Source organism: Nerophis lumbriciformis, linkage group LG29 (assembly GCF_033978685.3).
Source record: "Nerophis lumbriciformis linkage group LG29, RoL_Nlum_v2.1, whole genome shotgun sequence".
Taxonomy (NCBI): Eukaryota; Metazoa; Chordata; class Actinopteri; order Syngnathiformes; family Syngnathidae; genus Nerophis; species Nerophis lumbriciformis.
The window spans coordinates 30,332,501-30,355,000 of record NC_084576.2 but is presented as its reverse complement, the minus strand read 5'-3'; the positions used below and the strand labels follow the sequence as shown (position 1 = coordinate 30,355,000).

General features: G+C 35.3%; 1 protein-coding gene across 2 annotated transcripts in view; it reads right to left on the bottom strand.

Moving 5' to 3' along the window:
* The window catches only part of dnmt3ab (DNA (cytosine-5-)-methyltransferase 3 alpha b), a 79,266-nt gene that overhangs the window by 11,831 nt on the left and 44,935 nt on the right, over positions 1-22,500 (bottom strand). For both annotated transcript variants that reach the window (XM_061924529.1, XM_061924530.1), the window contains 3 exons: positions 17,889-18,034; positions 17,721-17,811; positions 451-599 (listed from right to left, as the gene is read on the bottom strand). In XM_061924529.1, the coding sequence (XP_061780513.1) occupies positions 451-599; positions 17,721-17,811; positions 17,889-18,034 (386 nt within the window). The remainder of the gene's footprint in view (positions 1-450; positions 600-17,720; positions 17,812-17,888; positions 18,035-22,500) is intronic.

Below are 22,500 nucleotides of genomic sequence, written 5' to 3'. Positions count from 1 at the left end.
AGCGGCACTAAAAATAAGTAGTATTTGTGAGCGGCATTAAACGGCATCAACTGGAAAGTCCGACCGCGCACTTTTTCAAGAAAAATCGTCCGATACAGTACCGATCCGTACATTCCTGACAAAAAACACGTTGCACATAATTGACCCAACTTTCATGACGAACATTTGTGAACTGGTGAGAGCCATCACACTTCAACATCTCTAACATCAATCAATAAACCTCAATTCTTTTTTTTTTGTAAAAAAAATATTTTTTTTGAGGGGGGGAGGGGAAAGAGTGTCTGTTTCTCCGTACTTATATTATGATTTCCCCTTCAAATGAATAAATTATTATTATTATTATTATTAAAAAGAAGGCTTAGCACTCCAAGTAGGAACCGAAAGAGGGTCTGAGCTGTGAAGGAGGACCAGAGTTGTTTACACAACAAATAAAGAAATGTAGGGTCTGACCTCTAGAAAGCGGGATATGTCCCTCTTGTCACTGACGCCCATGGCCACCACGTTCTCAAAGAGCCAGAAGAAAGGTCGCTCTTCGCCCGTCTTGGGCCGAGCCTCGTGCAGCAGTCTGTAGAACTCGAAAAACAGGCGCCCGGTTCCCTCTGAGGGGGACAAGAAGGAGACCGTCATGTAGACCAGGAGAGTCCAATGTGTGGCCCAGGGGCTCATTTTTTAACGTCCCACTACACTTTCTCAAAATACTTTTACATGAAATAATGTAATAAAACAGGTAAAAAGTCACAATGTTGACTCTAACAACACAAAGTTGCCATGCGGGCTGTTTAAAACTGTCATTGCTCAAAAAATAATAATGAATCAAAATCAATGTCGTTGCGAATTATTGACATATTCAAAGCTCCAATTACTTCACATCAAATATTACACTTTGAATTATTTTGGGGGGGGGGAATATTGCATATTTGGTGTTTTTTGTTGTAAAAAACAGGGCATAAAACATAAAAAAAACAGAGAAAAAATTATAATCTGAAAGCAAAATAAGTAGTAGGAAAGTAAAAAAAGTAAGAAGTAGGAAAGTAAAAAATATATACATATATAGGCCTTTAACTTTTATGCTTGGGCCCTTTTTGGATCCCTGAGACCTCTTAGTGTCATTTAAAAAATAAATACACTGTCAATGCTCCAAAAATAATAATGAATCAAAATCAATATTGTCAATTCAAGGCTCCAATTACTTCACATCAAATATGGCATATTTTGTGGTTTTTTTATACATAAAAACAGGGATTTTATTTTGACAAAAAAGGTATATAAAAATCTTTATTGACGGACAGATCTGAAGTTGGTCTAGAACAGAGGTGTCAAAGTGGTTTTCACTAAGGGCCACATCGCAGTTATGGGCATAAAATATTTAAAAAAACGGAGAAAAAATTATAATCTGAAAGCAAAGTAGCAGGAAAGTAAAAAATATATACATATATAGGCTTTATTTTTATTTTTTTTAACTTTTATGATTGGGCCCTTTTTGGATCCCTGATTCCTCTTAGTGTCATTTAAAAAATAAATACACTGTCAATGCTCCAAAATAATAATGAATCAAAATCAATATTGTCAATTCAAGGCTCCAATTACTTCACATCAAATATTACACTTTGAATTGTTTTGGGGGGGGAATATTGCATATTTGGTGTTTTTTGTTGTAAAAAAACAGGGCATAAAACATTAAAAAAACGGAGAAAAAATTATAATCTGAAAGCAAAGTAGCAGGAAAGTAAAAAAATATATACATATATAGGCCTTTTTTTTTAAAACTTTTATGATTGGGCCCTTTTTGGATCCCTGAGACCTCTTAGTGTCATTTAAAAAATAAATACACTGTCAATGCTCCAAAATAATAATGAATCAAAATCAATATTATCAATTCAAGGCTCCAATTACTTCACATCAAATATGGCATATTTTGTGGGGTTTTTTATACATAAAAACAGGGATTTTATTTTGACAAAAAAGGTATATAAAAATCTTTATTGACGGATAGATCTGAAGTTGGTCTAGAACAGAGGTGTCAAAGTGGTTTTCACTAAGGGCCACATTGCAGTTATGGGCATAAAATATAAAAAAAACGGAGAAAAAATTATAATCTGAAAGCAAAGTAAGTAGCAGGAAAGTAAAAAATATATACATATATAGGCTTTATTTTAATTTTTTTTAACTTTTATGATTGGTCCCTTTTTGGATCCCTGATTCCTCTTAGTGTCATTTAAAAAATAAATACACTGTCAATGCTCCAAAATAATAATGAATCAAAATCAATATTGTCAATTCAAGGCTCCAATTACTTCACATCAAATATTACACTTTGAATTGTTTTGGGGGGGGAATATTGCATATTTGGTGTTTTTTGTTGTAAAAAACAGGGCATAAAACATAAAAAAAACAGAGAAAAAATTATAATCTGAAAGCAAAGTAGCAGGAAAGTAAAAAATATATACATATATAGACCTTTTTTTTTTTTTTTTTTTTTTTTAAACTTTTATGATTGGGCCCTTTTTGGATCCCTGAGACCTCTTAGTGTCATTTAAAAAATAAATACACTGTCAATGCTCCAAAATAATAATGAATCAAAATCAATATTATCAATTCAAGGCTCCAATTACTTCACATCAAATATGGCATATTTTGTGGGTTTTTTTATACATAAAAACAGGGATTTTATTTTGACAAAAAAGGTATATATAAAAATCTTTATTGACGGATAGATCTGAAGTTGGTCTAGAACAGAGGTGTCAAAGTGGTTTTCACTAAGGGCCACATCGCAGTTATGGGCATAAAATATAAAAAAAACGGAGAAAAAATTATAATCTGAAAGCAAAGTAAGTAGCAGGAAAGTAAAAAATATATACATGTATAGACCTTTTTTTTTTTTTTTCCAAACTTTTATGATTGGGCCCTTTTTGGATCCCTGAGACCTCTTAGTGTCATTTAAAAAATAAATCAATGCTCCAAAATAATAATGAATCAAAATCAATATTGTCAATTCAAGGCTCCAATTACTTCACATCAAATATTACACTTTGAATTGTTTTGGGGGGGGAATATTGCATATTTGGTGTTTTTTGTTGTAAAAAACAGGGCATAAAACATAAAAAAAACGGAGAAAAAAATTATAATCTGAAAGCAAAGTAAGTAGTAGGAAAGTAAAAAATATATACATATATAGGCCTTTTTTCTTTTCTTTTTTTTTTTTTTAACTTTTATGATTGGGCCCTTTTTGGATCCCTGAGACCTCTTAGTGTCATTTAACAAATAAATACACTGTCAATGCTTCAAAAATAATAATGAATCAAAATCAATATTATCAATTCAAGGCTCCAATTACTTCACATCAAATATGGCATATTTTGTGGGGTTTTTAATACATAAAAACAGGGATTTTATTTTGACAAAAAAGGTATATAAAAATCTTTATTGACGGATAGATCTGAAGTTGGTCTAGAACGGAGGTGTCAAAGTGGTTTTCACTAAGGGCCACATCGCAGTTATGGGCATAAAATATAAAAAAAACGGAGAAAAAATTATAATCTGAAAGCAAAGTAAGTAGCAGGAAAGTAAAAAATATATACATATATAGGCTTTATTTTTATTTTTTTTAACTTTTATGATTGGTCCCTTTTTGGATCCCTGATTCCTCTTAGTGTCATTTAAAAAATAAATACACTGTCAATGCTTCAAAATAATAATGAATCAAAATCAATATTATCAATTCAAGGCTCCAATTACTTCACATCAAATATTACACTTTGAATTGTTTTGGGGGGGGAATATTGCATATTTGGTGTTTTTTGTTGTAAAAAACAGGGCATAAAACATTAAAAAAAACGGAGAAAAAATTATAATCTGAAAGCAAAGTAAGTAGTAGGAAAGTAAAAAATATATACATATATAGGCCTTTTTTTTTATTTTATTTTTAAACTTTTTTGATTGGGCCCTTTTTGGATCCCTGATTCCTCTTAGTGTCATTTAAAAAATAAATACACTGTCAATGCTCCAAAATAATAATGAATCAAAATCAATATTATCAATTCAAGGCTCCAATTACTTCACATCAAATATGGCATATTTTGTGGGGTTTTTTTATACATAAAAACAGGGATTTTATTTTGACAAAAAGGTATATAAAAATCTTTATTGACGGATAGATCTGAAGTTGGTCTAGAACAGAGGTGTCAAAGTGGTTTTCACTAAGGGCCACATCGCAGTTATGGGCATAAAATATAAAAAAAACGGAGAAAAAATTATAATCTGAAAGCAAAGTAAGTAGCAGGAAAGTAAAAAATATATACATATATAGACCTTTTTTTTTTTTTTTTCAAACTTTTATGATTGGGCCCTTTTTGGATCCCTGAGACCTCTTAGTGTCATTTAAAAAATAAATACACTGTCAATGCTCCAAAATAATAATGAATCAAAATCAATATTATCAATTCAAGGCTCCAATTACTTCACATCAAATATGGCATATTTTGTGTTTTTTTTATACATAAAAACAGGGATTTTATTTTGACAAAAAAGGTATATAAAAATCTTTATTGACGGATAGATCTGAAGTTGGTCTAGAACGGAGGTGTCAAAGTGGTTTTCACTAAGGGCCACATCGCAGTTATGGGCATAAAATATAAAAAAAAATGGACAAAAAATTATAATCTGAAAGCAAAGTAAGTAGCAGGAAAGTAAAAAATATATACATATAAAGGCCTTTTTTTTTTTTTTTTTTTTTTTAACTTTTATGATTGGGCCCTTTTTGGATCCCTGAGACCTCTTAGTGTCATTTAAAAAATAAATACACTGTCAATGCTCCAAAATAATAATGAATCAAAATCAATATTATCAATTCAAGGCTCCAATTACTTCACATCAAATATTACACTTTGAATTATTTTGGGGGGGGGGAATATTGCATATTTTGTGTTTTTTGTTGTAAAAAAACAGGGCATAAAACATAAAAAAACGGAGAAAAAATTATAATCTGAAAGCAAAGTAGCAGGAAAGTAAAAAATATATACATATATAGGCCTTTTTTTTTTTTTTTTTTTTTTTAACTTTTATGATTGGGCCCTTTTTGGATCCCTGAGACCTCTTAGTGTCATTTAAAAAATAAATCAATGCTCCAAAATAATAATGAATCAAAATCAATATTGTCAATTCAAGGCTCCAATTACTTCACATCAAATATGGCATATTTTGTGTTTTTTTTATACCTAAAAACAGGGATTTTATTTTGACAAAAAAGGTATATAAAAATCTTTATTGACGGATAGATCTGAAGTTGGTCTAGAACGGAGGTGTCAAAGTGGTTTTCACTAAGGGCCACATCGCAGTTATGGGCATAAAATATAAAAAAAAATGGACAAAAAATTATAATCTGAAAGCAAAGTAAGTAGCAGGAAAGTAAAAAATATATACATATAAAGGCCTTTTTTTTTTTTTTTTTTTTTTTAACTTTTATGATTGGGCCCTTTTTGGATCCCTGAGACCTCTTAGTGTCATTTAAAAAATAAATACACTGTCAATGCTCCAAAATAATAATGAATCAAAATCAATATTATCAATTCAAGGCTCCAATTACTTCACATCAAATATTACACTTTGAATTATTTTGGGGGGGGGAATATTGCATATTTTGTGTTTTTTGTTGTAAAAAAACAGGGCATAAAACATAAAAAAACGGAGAAAAAATTATAATCTGAAAGCAAAGTAGCAGGAAAGTAAAAAATATATACATATATAGGCCTTTTTTTTTTTTTTTTTTTTTTTAACTTTTATGATTGGGCCCTTTTTGGATCCCTGAGACCTCTTAGTGTCATTTAAAAAATAAATCAATGCTCCAAAATAATAATGAATCAAAATCAATATTGTCAATTCAAGGCTCCAATTACTTCACATCAAATATGGCATATTTTGTGTTTTTTTTATACCTAAAAACAGGGATTTTATTTTGACAAAAAAGGTATATAAAAATCTTTATTGACGGATAGATCTGAAGTTGGTCTAGAACAGAGGTGTCAAAGTGGTTTTCACTAAGGGCCACATCGCAGTTATGGGCATAAAATATTTAAAAAAACGGAGAAAAAATTATAATCTGAAAGCAAAGTAAGTAGCAGGAAAGTAAAAAATATATACATATATAGGCTTTATTTTTATTTTTTTTTAACTTTTATGATTGGTCCCTTTTTGGATCCCTGAGACCTCTTAGTGTCATTTAAAAAATAAATACACTGTCAATGCTCCAAAATAATAATGAATCAAAATCAATATTATCAATTCAAGGCTCCAATTACTTCACATCAAATATGGCATATTTTGTGGGTTTTTTTATACATAAAAACAGGGATTTTATTTTGACAAAAAAGGTATATAAAAATCTTTATTGACGGATAGATCTGAAGTTGGTCTAGAACAGAGGTGTCAAAGTGGTTTTCACTAAGGGCCACATCGCAGTTATGGGCATAAAATATTTAAAAAAACGGAGAAAAAATTATAATCTGAAAGCAAAGTAAGTAGCAGGAAAGTAAAAAATATATACATATATAGGCCTTTTTTTTTTATTTTTTTTTTTAACTTTTTTGATTGGGCCCTTTTTGGATCCCTGATTCCTCTTAGTGTCATTTAAAAAATAAATACACTGTCAATGCTCCAAAATAATAATGAATCAAAATCAATATTATCAATTCAAGGCTCCAATTACTTCACATCAAATATTACACTTTGAATTGTTTTGGGGGGGGGGGGGGGGGGGAATATTGCATATTTGGTGTTTTTTGTTGTAAAAAACAGGGCATAAAACATAAAAAAAACGGAGAAAAAATTATAATCTGAAAGCAAAGTAAGTAGCAGGAAAGTAAAAAATATATACATATATAGGCCTTTTTTTTATATATTTTTTTTTAACTTTTATGATTGGGCCCTTTTTGGATCCCTGAGACCTCTTAGTGTCATTTAAAAAATAAATACACTGTCAATGCTCCAAAATAATAATGAATCAAAATCAATATTGTCAATTCAAGGCTCCAATTACTTCACATCAAATATGGCATATTTTGTGGTTTTTTATACATAAAAACAGGGATTTTATTTTGACAAAAAAGGTATATAAAAATCTTTATTGACGGATAGATCTGAAGTTGGTCTAGAACAGAGGTGTCAAAGTGGGTTTCACTAAGGGCCACATCGCAGTTATGGGCATAAAATATAAAAAAAACGGAGAAAAAATTATAATCTGAAAGCAAAGTAAGTAGTAGGAAAGTAAAAAATATATACATATATAGGCCTTTTTTTAAAAAAATTTTTAACTTTTATGATTGGGCCCTTTTTGGATCCCTGAGACCTCTTAGTGTCATTTAAAAAATAAATACGCTGTCAATGCTCCAAAATAATAATGAATCAAAATCAATATTATCAATTCAAGGCTCCAATTACTTCACATCAAATATTACACTTTGAATTATTTTGGGGGGGGGGGAATATTGCATATTTGGTGTTTTTTGTTGAAAAAAACAGGGCATAAAACATAAAAAAACCAGAGAAAAAATTATAATCTGAAAGCAAAGTAGCAGGAAAGTAAAAAATATATACATATATAGGCCTTTTTTTTTTTTTTTTTTTTTTTTTAACTTTTATGATTGGGCCCTTTTTGGATCCCTGAGACCTCTTAGTGTCATTTAAAAAAATAAATACACTGTCAATGCTCCAAAATAATAATGAATCAAAATCAATATTATCAATTCAAGGCTCCAATTACTTCACATCAAATATGGCATATTTTGTGGGTTTTTTTATACATAAAAACAGGGATTTTATTTTGACAAAAAAGGTATATAAAAATCTTTATTGACGGATAGATCTGAAGTTGGTCTAGAACGGAGGTGTCAAAGTGGTTTTCACTAAGGGCCACATCGCAGTTATGGGCATAAAATATAAAAAAAACGGAGAAAAAATTATAATCTGAAAGCAAAGTAAGTAGCAGGAAAGTAAAAAATATATACATATATAGGCCTTTTTTTTTTCTTTTTTTTTAACTTTTATGATTGGGCCCTTTTTGGATCCCTGATTCCTCTTAGTGTCATTTAAAAAATAAATACACTGTCAATGCTCCAAAAATAATAATGAATCAAAATCAATATTATCAATTCAAGGCTCCAATTACTTCACATCAAATATGGCATATTTTGTGTTTTTTTTATACATAAAAACAGGGATTTTATTTTGACAAAAAAGGTATATAAAAATCTTTATTGACGGATAGATCTGAAGTTGGTCTAGAACGGAGGTGTCAAAGTGGGTTTCACTAAGGGCCACATCGCAGTTATGGGCATAAAATATAAAAAAAAAAACGGAGAAAAAATTATAATCTGAAAGCAAAGTAAGTAGTAGGAAAGTAAAAAATATATACATATATAGGCCTTTTTTTTTTTTTTAAACCTTTTATGATTGGGCCGTTTTTGGATCCCTGAGACCTCTTAGTGTCATTTAAAAAATAAATACACTGTCAATGCTCCAAAAATAATAATGAATCAAAATCAATATTATCAATTCAAGGCTCCAATTACTTCACATCAAATATGGCATATTTTGTGGGTTTTTTTATACATAAAAACAGGGATTTTATTTTGACAAAAAAGGTATATAAAAATCTTTATTGACGGACAGATCTGAAGTTGGTCTAGAACAGAGGTGTCAAAGTGGTTTTCACTAAAGTCCACATCGCAGTTATGTTTGGCCCCAGAGGGCCGCTTCTAACAGTGAATACTATTATTATACAATTTTTTTTTAATGCATTTTATTAGTAGATTTTTTTTAAACTAAAATGTAAAAAAAAAAAAATGTAAGTTGCAATAATTTCTCCTCAAAATGTAGTGTATATTACTGTAAATGGAAAAACAGTACCGCTGTTTTTATGGTAAAAAAAAAAAGGCAGCTCAGTTGCCAGAATTTGACTGTAAAATTTACATTTGTTTTTTTACTGTACCGGTAAATAAAAAAACACTGCAATTTTACATTCAAATTTTGGCACCTGAGCTGCCAGTTTTTAGGGCCCGCATGGCCCATTGCATAAGGACTCCCACAGGGAGTCCTTATGCAATGGGACATAAGGACCTATTGAATTTGTAAGGTTTTATTCTTTCTTTCTTATTCTTCCGCCGCCTCTTTGAGCACTAATTTGACCCACTTAACATGCTTCAAAACTCACCATATTTGACCCACACATCAGGACCTGCGAAAATTGTCTTTTAATAAAAAAAACGAACCCCAAAACTCAAAATTGCGCTCTAGCGCCCCCTAGGAAAAAAAAAAACTAGACTGCCTGTAACTCCCACTAGGAAGGTCGGAGAGACATGAAACAAAAACCTCTATGTAGGTTTGACTTAGACCTAGTTTTCATAATTGTATATCCTCGGGCAAAAATCAACAAGGAGTTGGCAATTCCCCCTTCAAGACAAAAAAGTACTAAAAACAGTCACTTTTGCCTTTTTGAGCTGTAATTTGACCCCCTTAACACGCTTCAAAACTCACCAAACTGAACGCACACATCAGGACTGGCAAAAATTGTGATCTAATAAAAAACCTAACCCCAAATTTAACAATTGCGCTCTAGAGCAATTTTTGAATAAAACGGAGAAAAAAACTGCTCCTCGGAAGAAAAAAATGACAAAACTGCCTGTAACTCCCACCGGGAAGGTCGGAGAGACATGAAACAAAATCCTCTCCGTAGGTCTCACTTAGACCTACATTTCATAAATTGACAACCCCCAGCAAAAATCTACAAGAAGCTTGCTATTCCCCCTTCAACACAACATTTTTGTAAAAACCGGTCACCTTTCTCCAAACATTATCTCCTCTGAGCGTGTTTGTTGTTTCGGCTTCAAACTAACACAGGAGAGAGATTGAACCCTTTTGATTAAAAGTTATCGAAAGAGTTTTAATACCGGCTCCGGTTTTGATTTTATGACCCTTCAAAGAGCCGCTGCGCTGATGCTGCTGTTTTTTCAAGAAGGCTGCTTAAAAGCAGGAAGCACCAGCGTGCCCACACAATGCAGACAAGGTAGGTACACTACACAAAAGTATTGGGAGAATTCGGACTAAAAGTAGACAAAAGTATTGGGACACTTATGACGAAAACTGAACAAAAGTATTGGGACACTTAGGACTAGCACCTGCTAAATATGCGGGCCCGACCAATGCTGCTTGCAGCTTTAATTAGGGCCCGCATGGCCCATTGTATAAGGACTCCCAAAGGGAGTCCTTATGCAATGGGACATAAGGACCTATTGAATTTGTAAGGTTTTATTATTATTCTTTATTATTGTTCCGCAGCTTTGCGCTGTACTTTGACCCCCTTAACATGCTTCAAAACTCACCAAATTTGACGCACACATAAATAAACTCGAACAAAACTCTTTGGTAAAAATACCAAACCCCAAAACTCAAAATTGCGCTCTAGCGCCCCCTACAAAGTAAACTTTTTCTAACTCCCAGTACGAATGTCGTAGAGACATGAAACAAAAACCTCTATGTAGGTCTCGGCCTCGGCCAAAAATCTACAGGAAGTTTGCTATTCCCCCTTCAACACTAATTTTTAGTAAAATCAGTCACTTTTACCTCTTTGAGCTGTAATTTGACCCCCTTAACATGCTTCAAAACTCACCGAACTGAACGCACACATCAAGACTGGCAGAAATTGCGATCTAATAAAAAAAACCTAACCCCAATTCTCAAAAATGCGCTCTACCGCAATTTTTGAATAAAACACAGAAAAAACTGCTCCTCGGAAGAAAAAAATGACAAAACTGCCTGTAACTCCCACTGGGAAAGTCGGAGAGACATGAAAAAAAAACCTCTATGTAGGTCTTACTTAGACCTACATTTCATAGATTGACAACCCTCAGCAAAAATCAACAGGAAGTTTGCAATTTCCCCTTCAAAACAAATTTTTTGTAAAAACCGGTCACCTTTCTTCAAACATTATCTCCTCTGAGCGCGTTTGTCGTTTCGGCTTCAAACTAATACAGGAGAGAGATTGAACCCTTCTGATTAAAAGTTGGCGAAAGAGTTTTGATACCTGCTCCGGTTTTGATTTTATGAGCCTTCAAAGAACCGCTGCGCTGATGCTGCTGCACTGCTGTTTTTTTAAGATGGCTGCTTAAAAGCACGAAGCACCAGCATGCCCACACAATGCAAACAAGGTAGGTACACTAGACAAAAGTATTGGGACAATTCGGACTAAAAGTAGACAAAAGTATTGGGACACTTATGACGAAAACTGAACAAAAGTATTGGGACACTTAGGACTAGCACCTGCTAAATATGCGGGCCCGACCAATGCTGCTTGCAGCTTTAATTAGGGCCCGCATGGCCCATTGTATAAGGACTCCCAAAGGGAGTCCTTATGCAATGGGACATAAGGACCTATTGAATTTGTAAGGTTTTATTCTTTATTCTTCCGCCGCCACTTTAAACTGTAATTTGACCCACTTAACATGCTTCAAAACTCACCATATTTGACCCACACATCAGGACCTGCGAAAATTGTCTTTTAATAAAAAAACCGAACCCCAAAACTCAAAATTGCGCTCTAGCGCCCCCTAGGAAAAAATAAAACTAGACTGCCTGTAACTCCCACTAGGAAGGTCGGAGAGACATGAAACAAAAACCTCTATGTAGGTTTGACTTAGACCTAGTTTTCATAATTGTATATCCTCGGGCAAAAATCAACAGGAAGTTGGCAATTCCCCTTTCAAGACAAAGAAGTACTAAAAACAGTCACTTTTGCCTTTTTGAGCTGTAATTTGACCCCCTTAACACGCTTCAAAACTCACCAAACTGAACGCACACATCAGGACTGGCAAAAATTGTGATCTAATAAAAAAAACTTAACCCCAAATTTAACAATTGCGCTCTAGAGCAATTTTTGAATAAAACGGAGAAAAAACTGCTCCTCGGAAGAAAAAAATGACAAAACTGCCTGTAACTCCCACTGGGAAGGTCGGAGAGACATGAAACAAAATCCTCTCCGTAGGTCTCACTTAGACCTACATTTCATAAATTGACAACCCCCAGCAAAAATCTACAAGAAGCTTGCTATTCCCCCTTCAACACAACATTTTTGTAAAAACCGGTCACCTTTCTTCAAACATTATCTCCTCTGAGCGTGTTTGTTGTTTCGGCTTCAAACTAACACAGGAGAGAGATTGAACCCTTTTGATTAAAAGTTATCGAAAGAGTTTTAATACCGGCTCCGGTTTTGATTTTATGACCCTTCAAAGAGCCGCTGCGCTGATGCTGCTGTTTTTTCAAGAAGGCTGCTTAAAAGCAGGAAGCACCAGCGTGCCCACACAATGCAGACAAGGTAGGTACACTAAACAAAAGTATTGGGACAATTCGGACTAAAAGTAGACAAAAGTATTGGGACACTTATGACGAAAACTGAACAAAAGTATTGGGACACTTAGGACTAGCACCTGCTAAATATGCGGGCCCGACCAATGCTGCTTGCAGCTTTAATTAGGGCCCGCAATGGCCTATTGCAAAAGGACTCCCGAAGGGAGTCCTTATGCAATGGGACATAAGGACCTATTGTATTTGTAAGGTTTTATTCTTTATTCTTTATTCTTCCGCCGCCACATTAAACTGTAATTTGACCCACTTAACATGCTTCAAAACTCACCATATTTGACCCACACATCAGGACCTGCGAAAATTGCCTTTTTAAAAAAAGAAAACGAACCACAAAACTCAAAATTACGCTCTAGCGACCCCTAGGGAAAAAAAAAACTAGACTGCCTGTAACTCCCACTAGGAAGGTCGGAGAGACATGAAACAAAAACCTCTATGTAGGTCTGACTTAGACCTACATTTCATAATAGTACATTGTCGGGCTAAAATCAACAGGAAGTTTGCAATTCCCCCTTCAAGACAAAAAAGTACTAAAAACAGTAACTTTTGCCTCTTTGAGCTGTATTTTGACCCTCTTAACATGCTTCAAAACTCACCAAACTGAACGCACACATCGGGACTGGCAAACATTGCGATTAAAAAAAAAAACCTAACCCCAAATCTCAAAATTGCGCTCTACTGCAATTTTTTAATAAAACGCAAAAAAAACTGCTCCTCGGAAGAAAAAAATGACAAAACTGCCTGTAACTCCCACTGGGAAGGTCGGAGAGACATGAAACAAAAACCTCTATGTAGGTCTCACTTAGAACTGCATTTCATAAATTGACAACCCCCAGCAAAAATCAACAGGAAGTTTGCTATTCCCCCTTCAAAACAAACTTTTTGTAAAAACCGGTCACCTTTCTTCAAACATTATCTCCTCTGAGCGTGTTTGTTGTTTCGGCTTCAAACTAACACAGGAGAGAGATTGAACCCTTTTGATTAAAAGTTATCGAAAGAGTTTTAATACCGGCTCCGGTTTTGATTTTATGACCCTTCAAAGAGCCGCTGCGCTGATGCTGCTGTTTTTTCAAGAAGGCTGCTTAAAAGCAGGAAGCACCAGCGTGCCCACACAATGCAGACAAGGTAGGTACACTACACAAAAGTATTGGGAGAATTCGGACTAAAAGTAGACAAAAGTATTGGGACACTTATGACGAAAACTGAACAAAAGTATTGGGACACTTAGGACTAGCACCTGCTAAATATGCGGGCCCGACCAATGCTGCTTGCAGCTTTAATTAGGGCCCGCATGGCCCATTGCATAAGGACTCCCACAGGGAGTCCTTATGCAATGGGACATAAGGACCTATTGAATTTGTAAGGTTTTATTCTTTCTTTCTTATTCTTCCGCCGCCTCTTTGAGCACTAATTTGACCCACTTAACATGCTTCAAAACTCACCATATTTGACCCACACATCAGGACCTGCGAAAATTGTCTTTTAATAAAAAAACCGAACCCCAAAACTCAAAATTGCGCTCTAGCACCCCCTAGGAAAAAAAAAAGCTAGACTGCCTGTATCTCCCACTAGGAAGGTCGGAGAGACATGAAACAAAAACCTCTATGTAGGTTTGACTTAGACCTAGTTTTCATAATTGTATATCCTCGGGCAAAAATCAACAGGAAGTTGGCAATTGCCCCTTCAAGACAAAAAAGTACTAAAAACAGTCACTTTTGCCTTTTTGAGCTGTAATCGAACAAAACTCTTTGGTAAAAATACCAAACCCCAAAACTCAAAATTGCGCTCTAGTGCCCCCTACAAAGTAAACTTTTTCTAACTCCCAGTACGAATGTCGTAGAGACATGAAACAAAAACCTCTATGTAGGTCTCACTTAGACTTAAATTTTATTAATTTATTTCCTCGGCCAAAAATCTACAGGAAGTTTGCTATTCCCCCTTCAACACTAATTTTTAGTAAAATCAGTCACTTTTGCCTCTTTGAGCTGTAATTTGACCCCCTTAACATGCTTCAAAACTCACCAAACTGAACGCACACATCAGGACTGGCAAAAATTGTGATCTAATAAAAAAAACCTAACCCCAAATTTAACAATTGCGCTCTAGAGCAATTTTTGAATAAAACGGAGAAAAAACTGCTCCTCGGAAGAAAAAAATGACAAAACTGCCTGTAACTCCCACTGGGAAGGTCGGAGAGACATGAAACAAAATCCTCTCCGTAGGTCTCACTTAGACCTACATTTCATAAATTGACAACCCCCAGCAAAAATCAACAGGAAGTTTGCTATTCCCCCTTCAAAAAATTTTTTTTGTAAAAACCGGTCACCTTCCTTCAAAAACGAACTCCTCTGAGCGCGTTTGTCGTTTCAGCTTCAAACTAACACAGGAGAGAGATTGAACAATGACAGAAGCGCTTTTTTTCTAACTGCTCCGGTTTTGATTTTATGACCCTTCAAAGACCCGCTGCGCTGATGCTGCTGCGCTGCTGTTTTTTTTAAGATGGCTGCTTAAAAGCAGGAAGCACCAACGTGCCCACACAATGCAGACAAGGTAGGTACACTAGACAAAAGTCTTGGGACACTTCAGACTAAAAGTAGACAAAAGTATTGGGACACTTAGGACTAGCACCTGCCAAATACGCGGGCCCGACCAATGCTGCTTGCAGCTTTAATTCTTTCTTTCTTATTCTTCCGCCGCCTCTTTGAGCACTAATTTGACCCACTTAACATGCTTCAAAACTCACCATATTTGACCCACACATCAGGACCTGCGAAAATGGTCTTTTAATAAAAAAAACGAACCCCAAAACTCAAAATTGCGCTCTAGCGCCCCCTAGGGAAAAAAAAAACTAGACTGCCTGTAACTCCCACTAGGAAGGTCGGAGAGACATGAAACAAAAACCTCTATGTAGGTTTGACTTAGACCTAGTTTTCATAATTGTATATCCTCGGGCAAAAATCAACAGGAAGTTGGCAATTCCCCCTTCAAGACAAAAAAGTACTAAAAACAGTCACTTTTGCCTTTTTGAGCTGTAATTTGACCCCCTTAACACGCTTCAAAACTCACCAAACTGAACGCACACATCGGGACTGGCAAACATTGCGATTTAAAGAAGAAAAACTAACCCCAAATCTCAAAATTGCGCTCTACTGCAATTTTTTAATAAAACGCAAAAAAAAACTGCTCCTCGGAAGACAAAAATGACAAAACTGCCTGTAACTCCCACTGGGAAGGTCGGAGAGACATGAAACAAAAACCTCTATGTAGGTCTCACTTAGAACTGCATTTCATAAATTGACAACCCCCAGCAAAAATCAACAGGAAGTTTGCTATTCCCCCTTCAAAACAACATTTTTGTAAAAACCGGTCACCTTTCTTCAAACATTATCTCCTCTGAGCGTGTTTGTTGTTTCGGCTTCAAACTAACACAGGAGAGAGATTGAACCCTTTTGATTAAAAGTTATCGAAAGAGTTTTAATACCGGCTCCGGTTTTGATTTTATGACCCTTCAAAGAGCCGCTGCGCTGATGCTGCTGTTTTTTCAAGAAGGCTGCTTAAAAGCAGGAAGCACCAGAGTGCCCACAATACAGACAAGGTAGGTACACTACACAAAAGTATTGGGACAATTCGGACTAAAAGTAGACAAAAGTATTGGGACACTTATGACGAAAACTGAACAAAAGTATTGGGACACTTAGAACTAGCACCTGCCAAATACGCGGGCCCGACCAATGCTGCTTGCAGCTTTAATTAGGGCCCGCAATGGCCCATTGCAAAAGGACTCCCGAAGGGAGTCCTTATGCAATGGGACATAAGGACCTATTGTTCTTCTAAGGTTTTATTATTATTATTATTATTATTCCGCCGCCTCTTCGAGCACTAATTTGACCCACTTAACATGCTTCAAAACTCACCATATTTGACGCACACGTCAGGATCTGCGAAAATTGCCTTTTGATAAAAAAAACAAACCCCAAAACTCAAAATTGCACTCTAGCGCCCCCTAGGGAAAAAAAAACTAGACTGCCTATATCTCCCACTAGGAAGATTGGAGAGACATGAAACAAAAACCTTTATGTAGGTCTGACTCAGACCTAGTTTTCATAGTTGTATATTCTCGGGCAAAAATCAACAGGAAGTTGGCAATTCCCCCTTCAAGACAAAAAAGTACTAAAAACAGTCACTTTTGCCTCTTTGAGCTGCAATTTGACCCCCTTAACATGCTTCAAAACTCACCAAACTGAACGCACACATCAGGACTGGCAAAAACTGTGATCTAATAAAAAACCTAACCCCAAATTCAAAAATTGCGCTCTATAGCAATTTTTGAATAAAAAATTACAAAACTGCCTGTAACTCCCACTGGGAAGGTCGGAGAGACATGAAACAAAAACCTCTCCGTAGGTCTCACTTGGACCTACATTTCATAAATTGACAACCCCCAGCAAAAATCAACAGGAAGTTTGCTATTCCCCCTTCAAAACAAAATGTTTGGAAAAACCGGTCACCTTTCTTCAAACATTATCTCCTCTGAGCGTGTTTGTCGTTTCGGCTTCAAACTAACACAGGACAGTGATTGAACCCTTCTGATTAAAAGTTATTGAAAGAGTTTTAATAACTGCTCCGGTTTTGATTTTATGACCCTTCAAAGAACCGCTGCGCTGATGCTGCTGCAATGCTGTTTTTTTAAGATGGCTGCTTAAAAGCAGGAAGCACCAGCATGCCCAAACTATGCAGACAAGGTAGGTACACTAGACAAAAGTCTTGGGACACTTCAGAATAAAAGTATACAAAAGTATTGGGACACTTACGACTAGCACCTGCCAAATACGCGGGCCCGACCAACGCTGCTTGCAGCTTTAATTTTTTTTTCTTTTTTTTTTACCACAAATCAACAACTGTAGATTTTTTGGTGTATTACTGTAAATGCCAAAACAGCACCACAGTTTATTACAGTAAAAAAAAAAGTACAGTTATTTTCATTTAGAGAAAAATGCTGTAAAAACCACAGTAAATTTCACAATTTTACCATGAAATCTATTTGCTACTTTTACAATGCACACTTTGATGGATAACTTGCTTTGAAATCATTATAATTAGTATTTATTTCAAAAAAATGGTTTGAATGTTTGATCATATATTTTTGCATAATTAGACAATATTTCAGTGAACATCATTTGATTACATGGAGAGAATAAATCAATTTAGTAAGAAAAGAAAATATTGTTATATGATTTTTTTGTAAGACGTTTTATGACTAGGTACATATCGGGTCCCCGGGACCTTATTCACTAGACTTGATGGTTGAAACCCACCATAAAGGCCTTTCCTGGCAGGGTTGACGATAGAGAGGTCATTGCAAGGACTTCCTCCGATCACCAGGTCAAAAGGACCCCACTCTTGTATCTGCAGGGGGGTCAGAAGAGAAATGGTTCAAGGAACATTGAGACTCTTTGGTCTTTCCCTCAGGGGGGTCCACTCACGTGTTTGCGTGTCACGGTCCTCACGTCGCCCACGTACATGATGCGACCTTGATGGCGGACGATGCCCACCGTGATGGAGTCCTCGCACACCTCCGAGGCCACGTAGCGTCCCACCTCGATGCCCAGGTCTCGCAGCACCAGCAGCCCTGCGCCACGTCAAGGGTCAGAGGTCAGGTCTGCGACCACACTTATGTGAACAAAAATTTCCACTGAGGGCCACAGACTGAAACATTTTGGTAGTTTTCACCTTCAAAACCAGTAGATTATTTTTAAATAAACTAGAAAATAACATTTTGGTACAAAAATAGCTAAAAAAAAAAAATCTAGCATGCTAATGTTAGCATGCTAAAATGCTTGAAAATAAAATTTAGCGAGAAATGTTGTGTGAATGCTGAAGAGCCAAAGCCGAACTGAAGTGCTAACAGTTAGCACGCTGGCCAGATAGCGTCAAGTAACAAAAAATATAAGCAAAATAGGCTAACAGGGCTTTGCTAACATGCGGTAAAATTGGCTTAAAAAATAGCCCCAAAAAAACCTACAAAAAATGTTTTTCTAAAATGTTGCATGCTAACATTAGCATGCTACATTTTTTTTTTTTAGCTAAACAGTTAGCACGCTGGCCGGATAACGTCAAGTAACAAAGAATATAAGCAGAATAGGCTAACGGTACTTTGCTAACATGCTAACAATAATATGCTTACAGTTAGCATTAGTGATAGACATAAGTATATGACACTAAAGTGTATACCCGCAAAAATAGCACAAAAAAAAATCGAGCATTCTAATGTTAGCATGCTAAAATGCTAGAAAATTAAATTTTGGTAGGAATTTTGTGTGAATGCTGAAGAGCCAAAGCCGAACTGAAATGCTAACAGTTAGCACGCTGGCCAGATAGCGTCAAGTAACAAAAAATATAAGCAAAATAGGCTAACAGTGCTTTGCAAACATGCGGTAAAATTGGCTTAAAAAATAGCCCCAAAAAAACCTACAAAAAATGTTTTTCTAAAATTTTGCATGCTAACATTAGCATGCTAAAAAAATTTTTTTAAGCTAAACAGTTAGCACGCTGGCCGGATAGCGTCAAGTAACAAAGAATATAAGCAGAATAGGCTAACGGTTCTTTGCTAACATGCTAACAATAACATGCTTACAGTGAGCATTAGTGATAGACATAAGTATATGACACTAATGTGTATACCCGCAAAAATAGCACAAAAAAAAATCTAGCATTCTAATGTTAGCATGCTAAAATGCTAGAAAATTAAATTTTGGTAGGAATTTTGTGTGAACGCTGAAGAGCCAAAGCCGAACTGAAGTGCTAACAGTTAGCACGCTGGCCAGATAGCGTCAAGTAACAAAAAATATAAGCAAAATAGACTAACAGGGCTTTGCTAACATGCGGTAAAATTGGCTTAAAAAATAGCCCCAAAAAAACCTACAAAAAATGTTTTTCTAAAATTTTGCATGCTAACATTAGCATGCTACTTTTTTTTTTTTAGCTAAACAGTTAGCACGCTGGCCGGATAACGTCAAGTAACAAAGAATATAAGCAGAATAGGCTAACGGTACTTTGCTAACATGCTAACAATAATATGCTTACAGTTAGCATTAGTGATAGACATAAGTATATGACACTAAGGTGTATACCCGCAAAAATAGCAAAAAAAAAAAATCGAGCATTCTAATGTTAGCATGCTAAAATGCTAGAAAATTAAATTTTGGTAGGAATTTTGTGTGAACGCTGAAGAGCCAAAGCCGAACTGAAATGCTAACAGTTAGCACGCTGGCCAGATAGCGTCAAGTAACAAAAAATATAAGCAAAATAGGCTAACAGTGCTTTGCAAACATGCGGTAAAATTGGCTTAAAAAATAGCCCCATAAAATTTTGCATGCTAACATTAGCATGCTAAAAAAATTTTTTTAAGCTAAACAGTTAGCACGCTGGCCGGATAGCGTCAAGTAACAAAGAATATAAGCAGAATAGGCTAACGGTTCTTTGCTAACATGCTAACAATAACATGCTTACAGTGAGCATTAGTGATAGACATAAGTATATGACACTAAGGTGTATACCCGCAAAAATAGCACAAAAAAAAATCTAGCATTCTAATGTTAGCATGCTAAAATGCTAGAAAATTAAATTTTGGCAGGAATTTTGTGTGAATGCTGAAGAGCAAAAGCCAAACTGAAATGCTAACAGTTAGCACGCTGGCCAGATAGCGTCAAGTAACAAAAAATATACCGTAAGCAAAATAGGCTAACAGGGCTTTGCTAACATGCGGTAAAATTGGCTTAAAAAATAGCCCCAAAAAAACCTACAAAAAATGTTTTTCTAAAATGTTTTTTTTTTAGCTAAACAGTTAGCACGCTGGCCAGATAGCGTCAAGTAACAAAGAATATAAGCAGAATAGGCTAACGGTACTTTGCTAACATGCTAACAATAACATGCTTACAGTGAGCATTAGTGATAGACATAAGTATATGACACTAAGGTGTGTACCCGCAAAAATAGCTAAAACAATAATCTAGCATTCTAATGTTAGCATGCTAAAATGCTAACGGTAACGTGTGCCAAGTACCAAATGTATCATTCTGAGCCGTGTACCTGATAAATGTGTCTAAAATGCTAGCCTGCTCACGTTAGCATGCTTCAAGTACCAAAATATGACGAAGGTGCATACCTAAAAATTTGCTAAAAAATCTAGCACACTAATGTTAGCATGCTAAAATGCTAACTGTAACGTGTGCCAAGTACCAAATGTATCATTCTGAGCCGTGTACCTGATAAATGTGTCTAAAATGCTAGCCTGCTCACGTTAGCATGCTTCAAGTACCAAAATATGACGAAGGTGCATACCTAAAAATTTGCTAAAAAATCTAGCACACTAATGTTAGCATGCTAAAATGCTAACTGTAACGTGTGCCAAGTACCAAATGTATCATTCTGAGCCGTGTACCTGATAAATGTGTCTAAAATGCTAGCCTGCTCACGTTAGCATGCTTCAAGTACCAAAATATGACGAAGGTGCATACCTAAAAATTTGCTAAAAAATCTAGCACACTAATGTTAGCATGCTAAAATGCTAACTTTAACGTGTGCCAACTACCAAATTATATAATTCTGAGGCATGTACCTGAAAAATGTGTTTAAATGCTAGCCAGCTAACATTAGCATGCTTCAAGTGCCAAAATATGACAAAGGTGTATACCTACAAAATTAGCTAAAAAAATCTAGCACGCTAAAATGCTAACTGTAACGTGTGCCAAGTACCAAATGTATCATTCTGAGCCGTGTACCTGATAAATGTGTCTAAAATGATCGCCTGCTCACGTTAGCATGCTTCAAGTACCAAAATATGACTAAGGTGTATACCTCTACAAAATTTTCTAAAATATCTCGCACGCAAATGTTAGCATGCTAAAATGCTAACTGTAACGTGAGCCAAGTACCAAATTATATCATTCTGAGGCATGCACCTGAAAAATGTGTTTAAATGCTAGCCGGCTAACATTAGCATGCTTCAAGTACCAAAATATGACAAAGGTGTATACCTACAAAATTAGCTAAAAAAATCTAGCACGCTAAAATGCTAACTGTAACGTGTGCCAAGTACCAAATGTATCATTCTGAGCCGTATACCTGATAAATGTGTCTAAAATGCTCGCCTGCTCACGTTAGCATGCTTCAAGTACCAAAATATGACTAAGGTGTATACCTACAAAATTTGCTAAAATATCTAGCACGCAAATGTTAGCATGCTAAAATGCTAACTGTAACGTGAGCCAAGTACCAAATTATATCATTCTGAGGCATGCACCTGAAAAATGTGTTTAAATGCTAGCCGGCTAACATTAGCATGCTTCAAGTACCAAAATATGAAAAAGGTGTATACCTACAAAATTAGCTAAAAAAATATAGCACGCTAAAATGCTAACTGTAACGTGTGCCAAGTACCAAATGTATCATTCTGAACCGTGTACCTGATAAATGTGTCTAAAATTGCTCGCCTGCTCACGTTAGCATGCTTCAAGTACCAAAATATGACGAAGGTGTATACCTACAAAATTTGCTAAAAAATCTAGCACGTTAATGTTAGCATGCTAAAATGCTAACTGTAACATGTGCCAAGTACCAAATTATATCATTCTGAGGCATGCACCTGAAAAATGTGTTTAAAATGCTAGAATGCTAACATTAGCATGCTTCAGGTACCAAAATATGACTAAGGTGTATACCTACAAAATTAGCTAAAAACATTGAGCATGCTAAAATGCTAACTGTAACGTATGCCAAGTAGCAAATTTATCATTCTGAGGCATGCACCTGATAAATGTGTTTAAAATGCTAGCCTGCTAACGTTAGCATGATTCATAAACCATCATTTGTATGACTAAGGTGTATACCTACAAAATTTGCTAAAAAATAGCCAGCATACTAACGTTAGCATGCTAACAGGTATCATTAGTCAAGTAACAAAATATTTCACGCTGAGACATATAACTACAAAATTAGCTAAAAAAATCTAGCATGCATGCTAAAATGCTAACTGTAACGTGTGCCAAGTAACAAATGTATCATTCTGAGGCATGCACCTGAAAAATATGTTTAAAA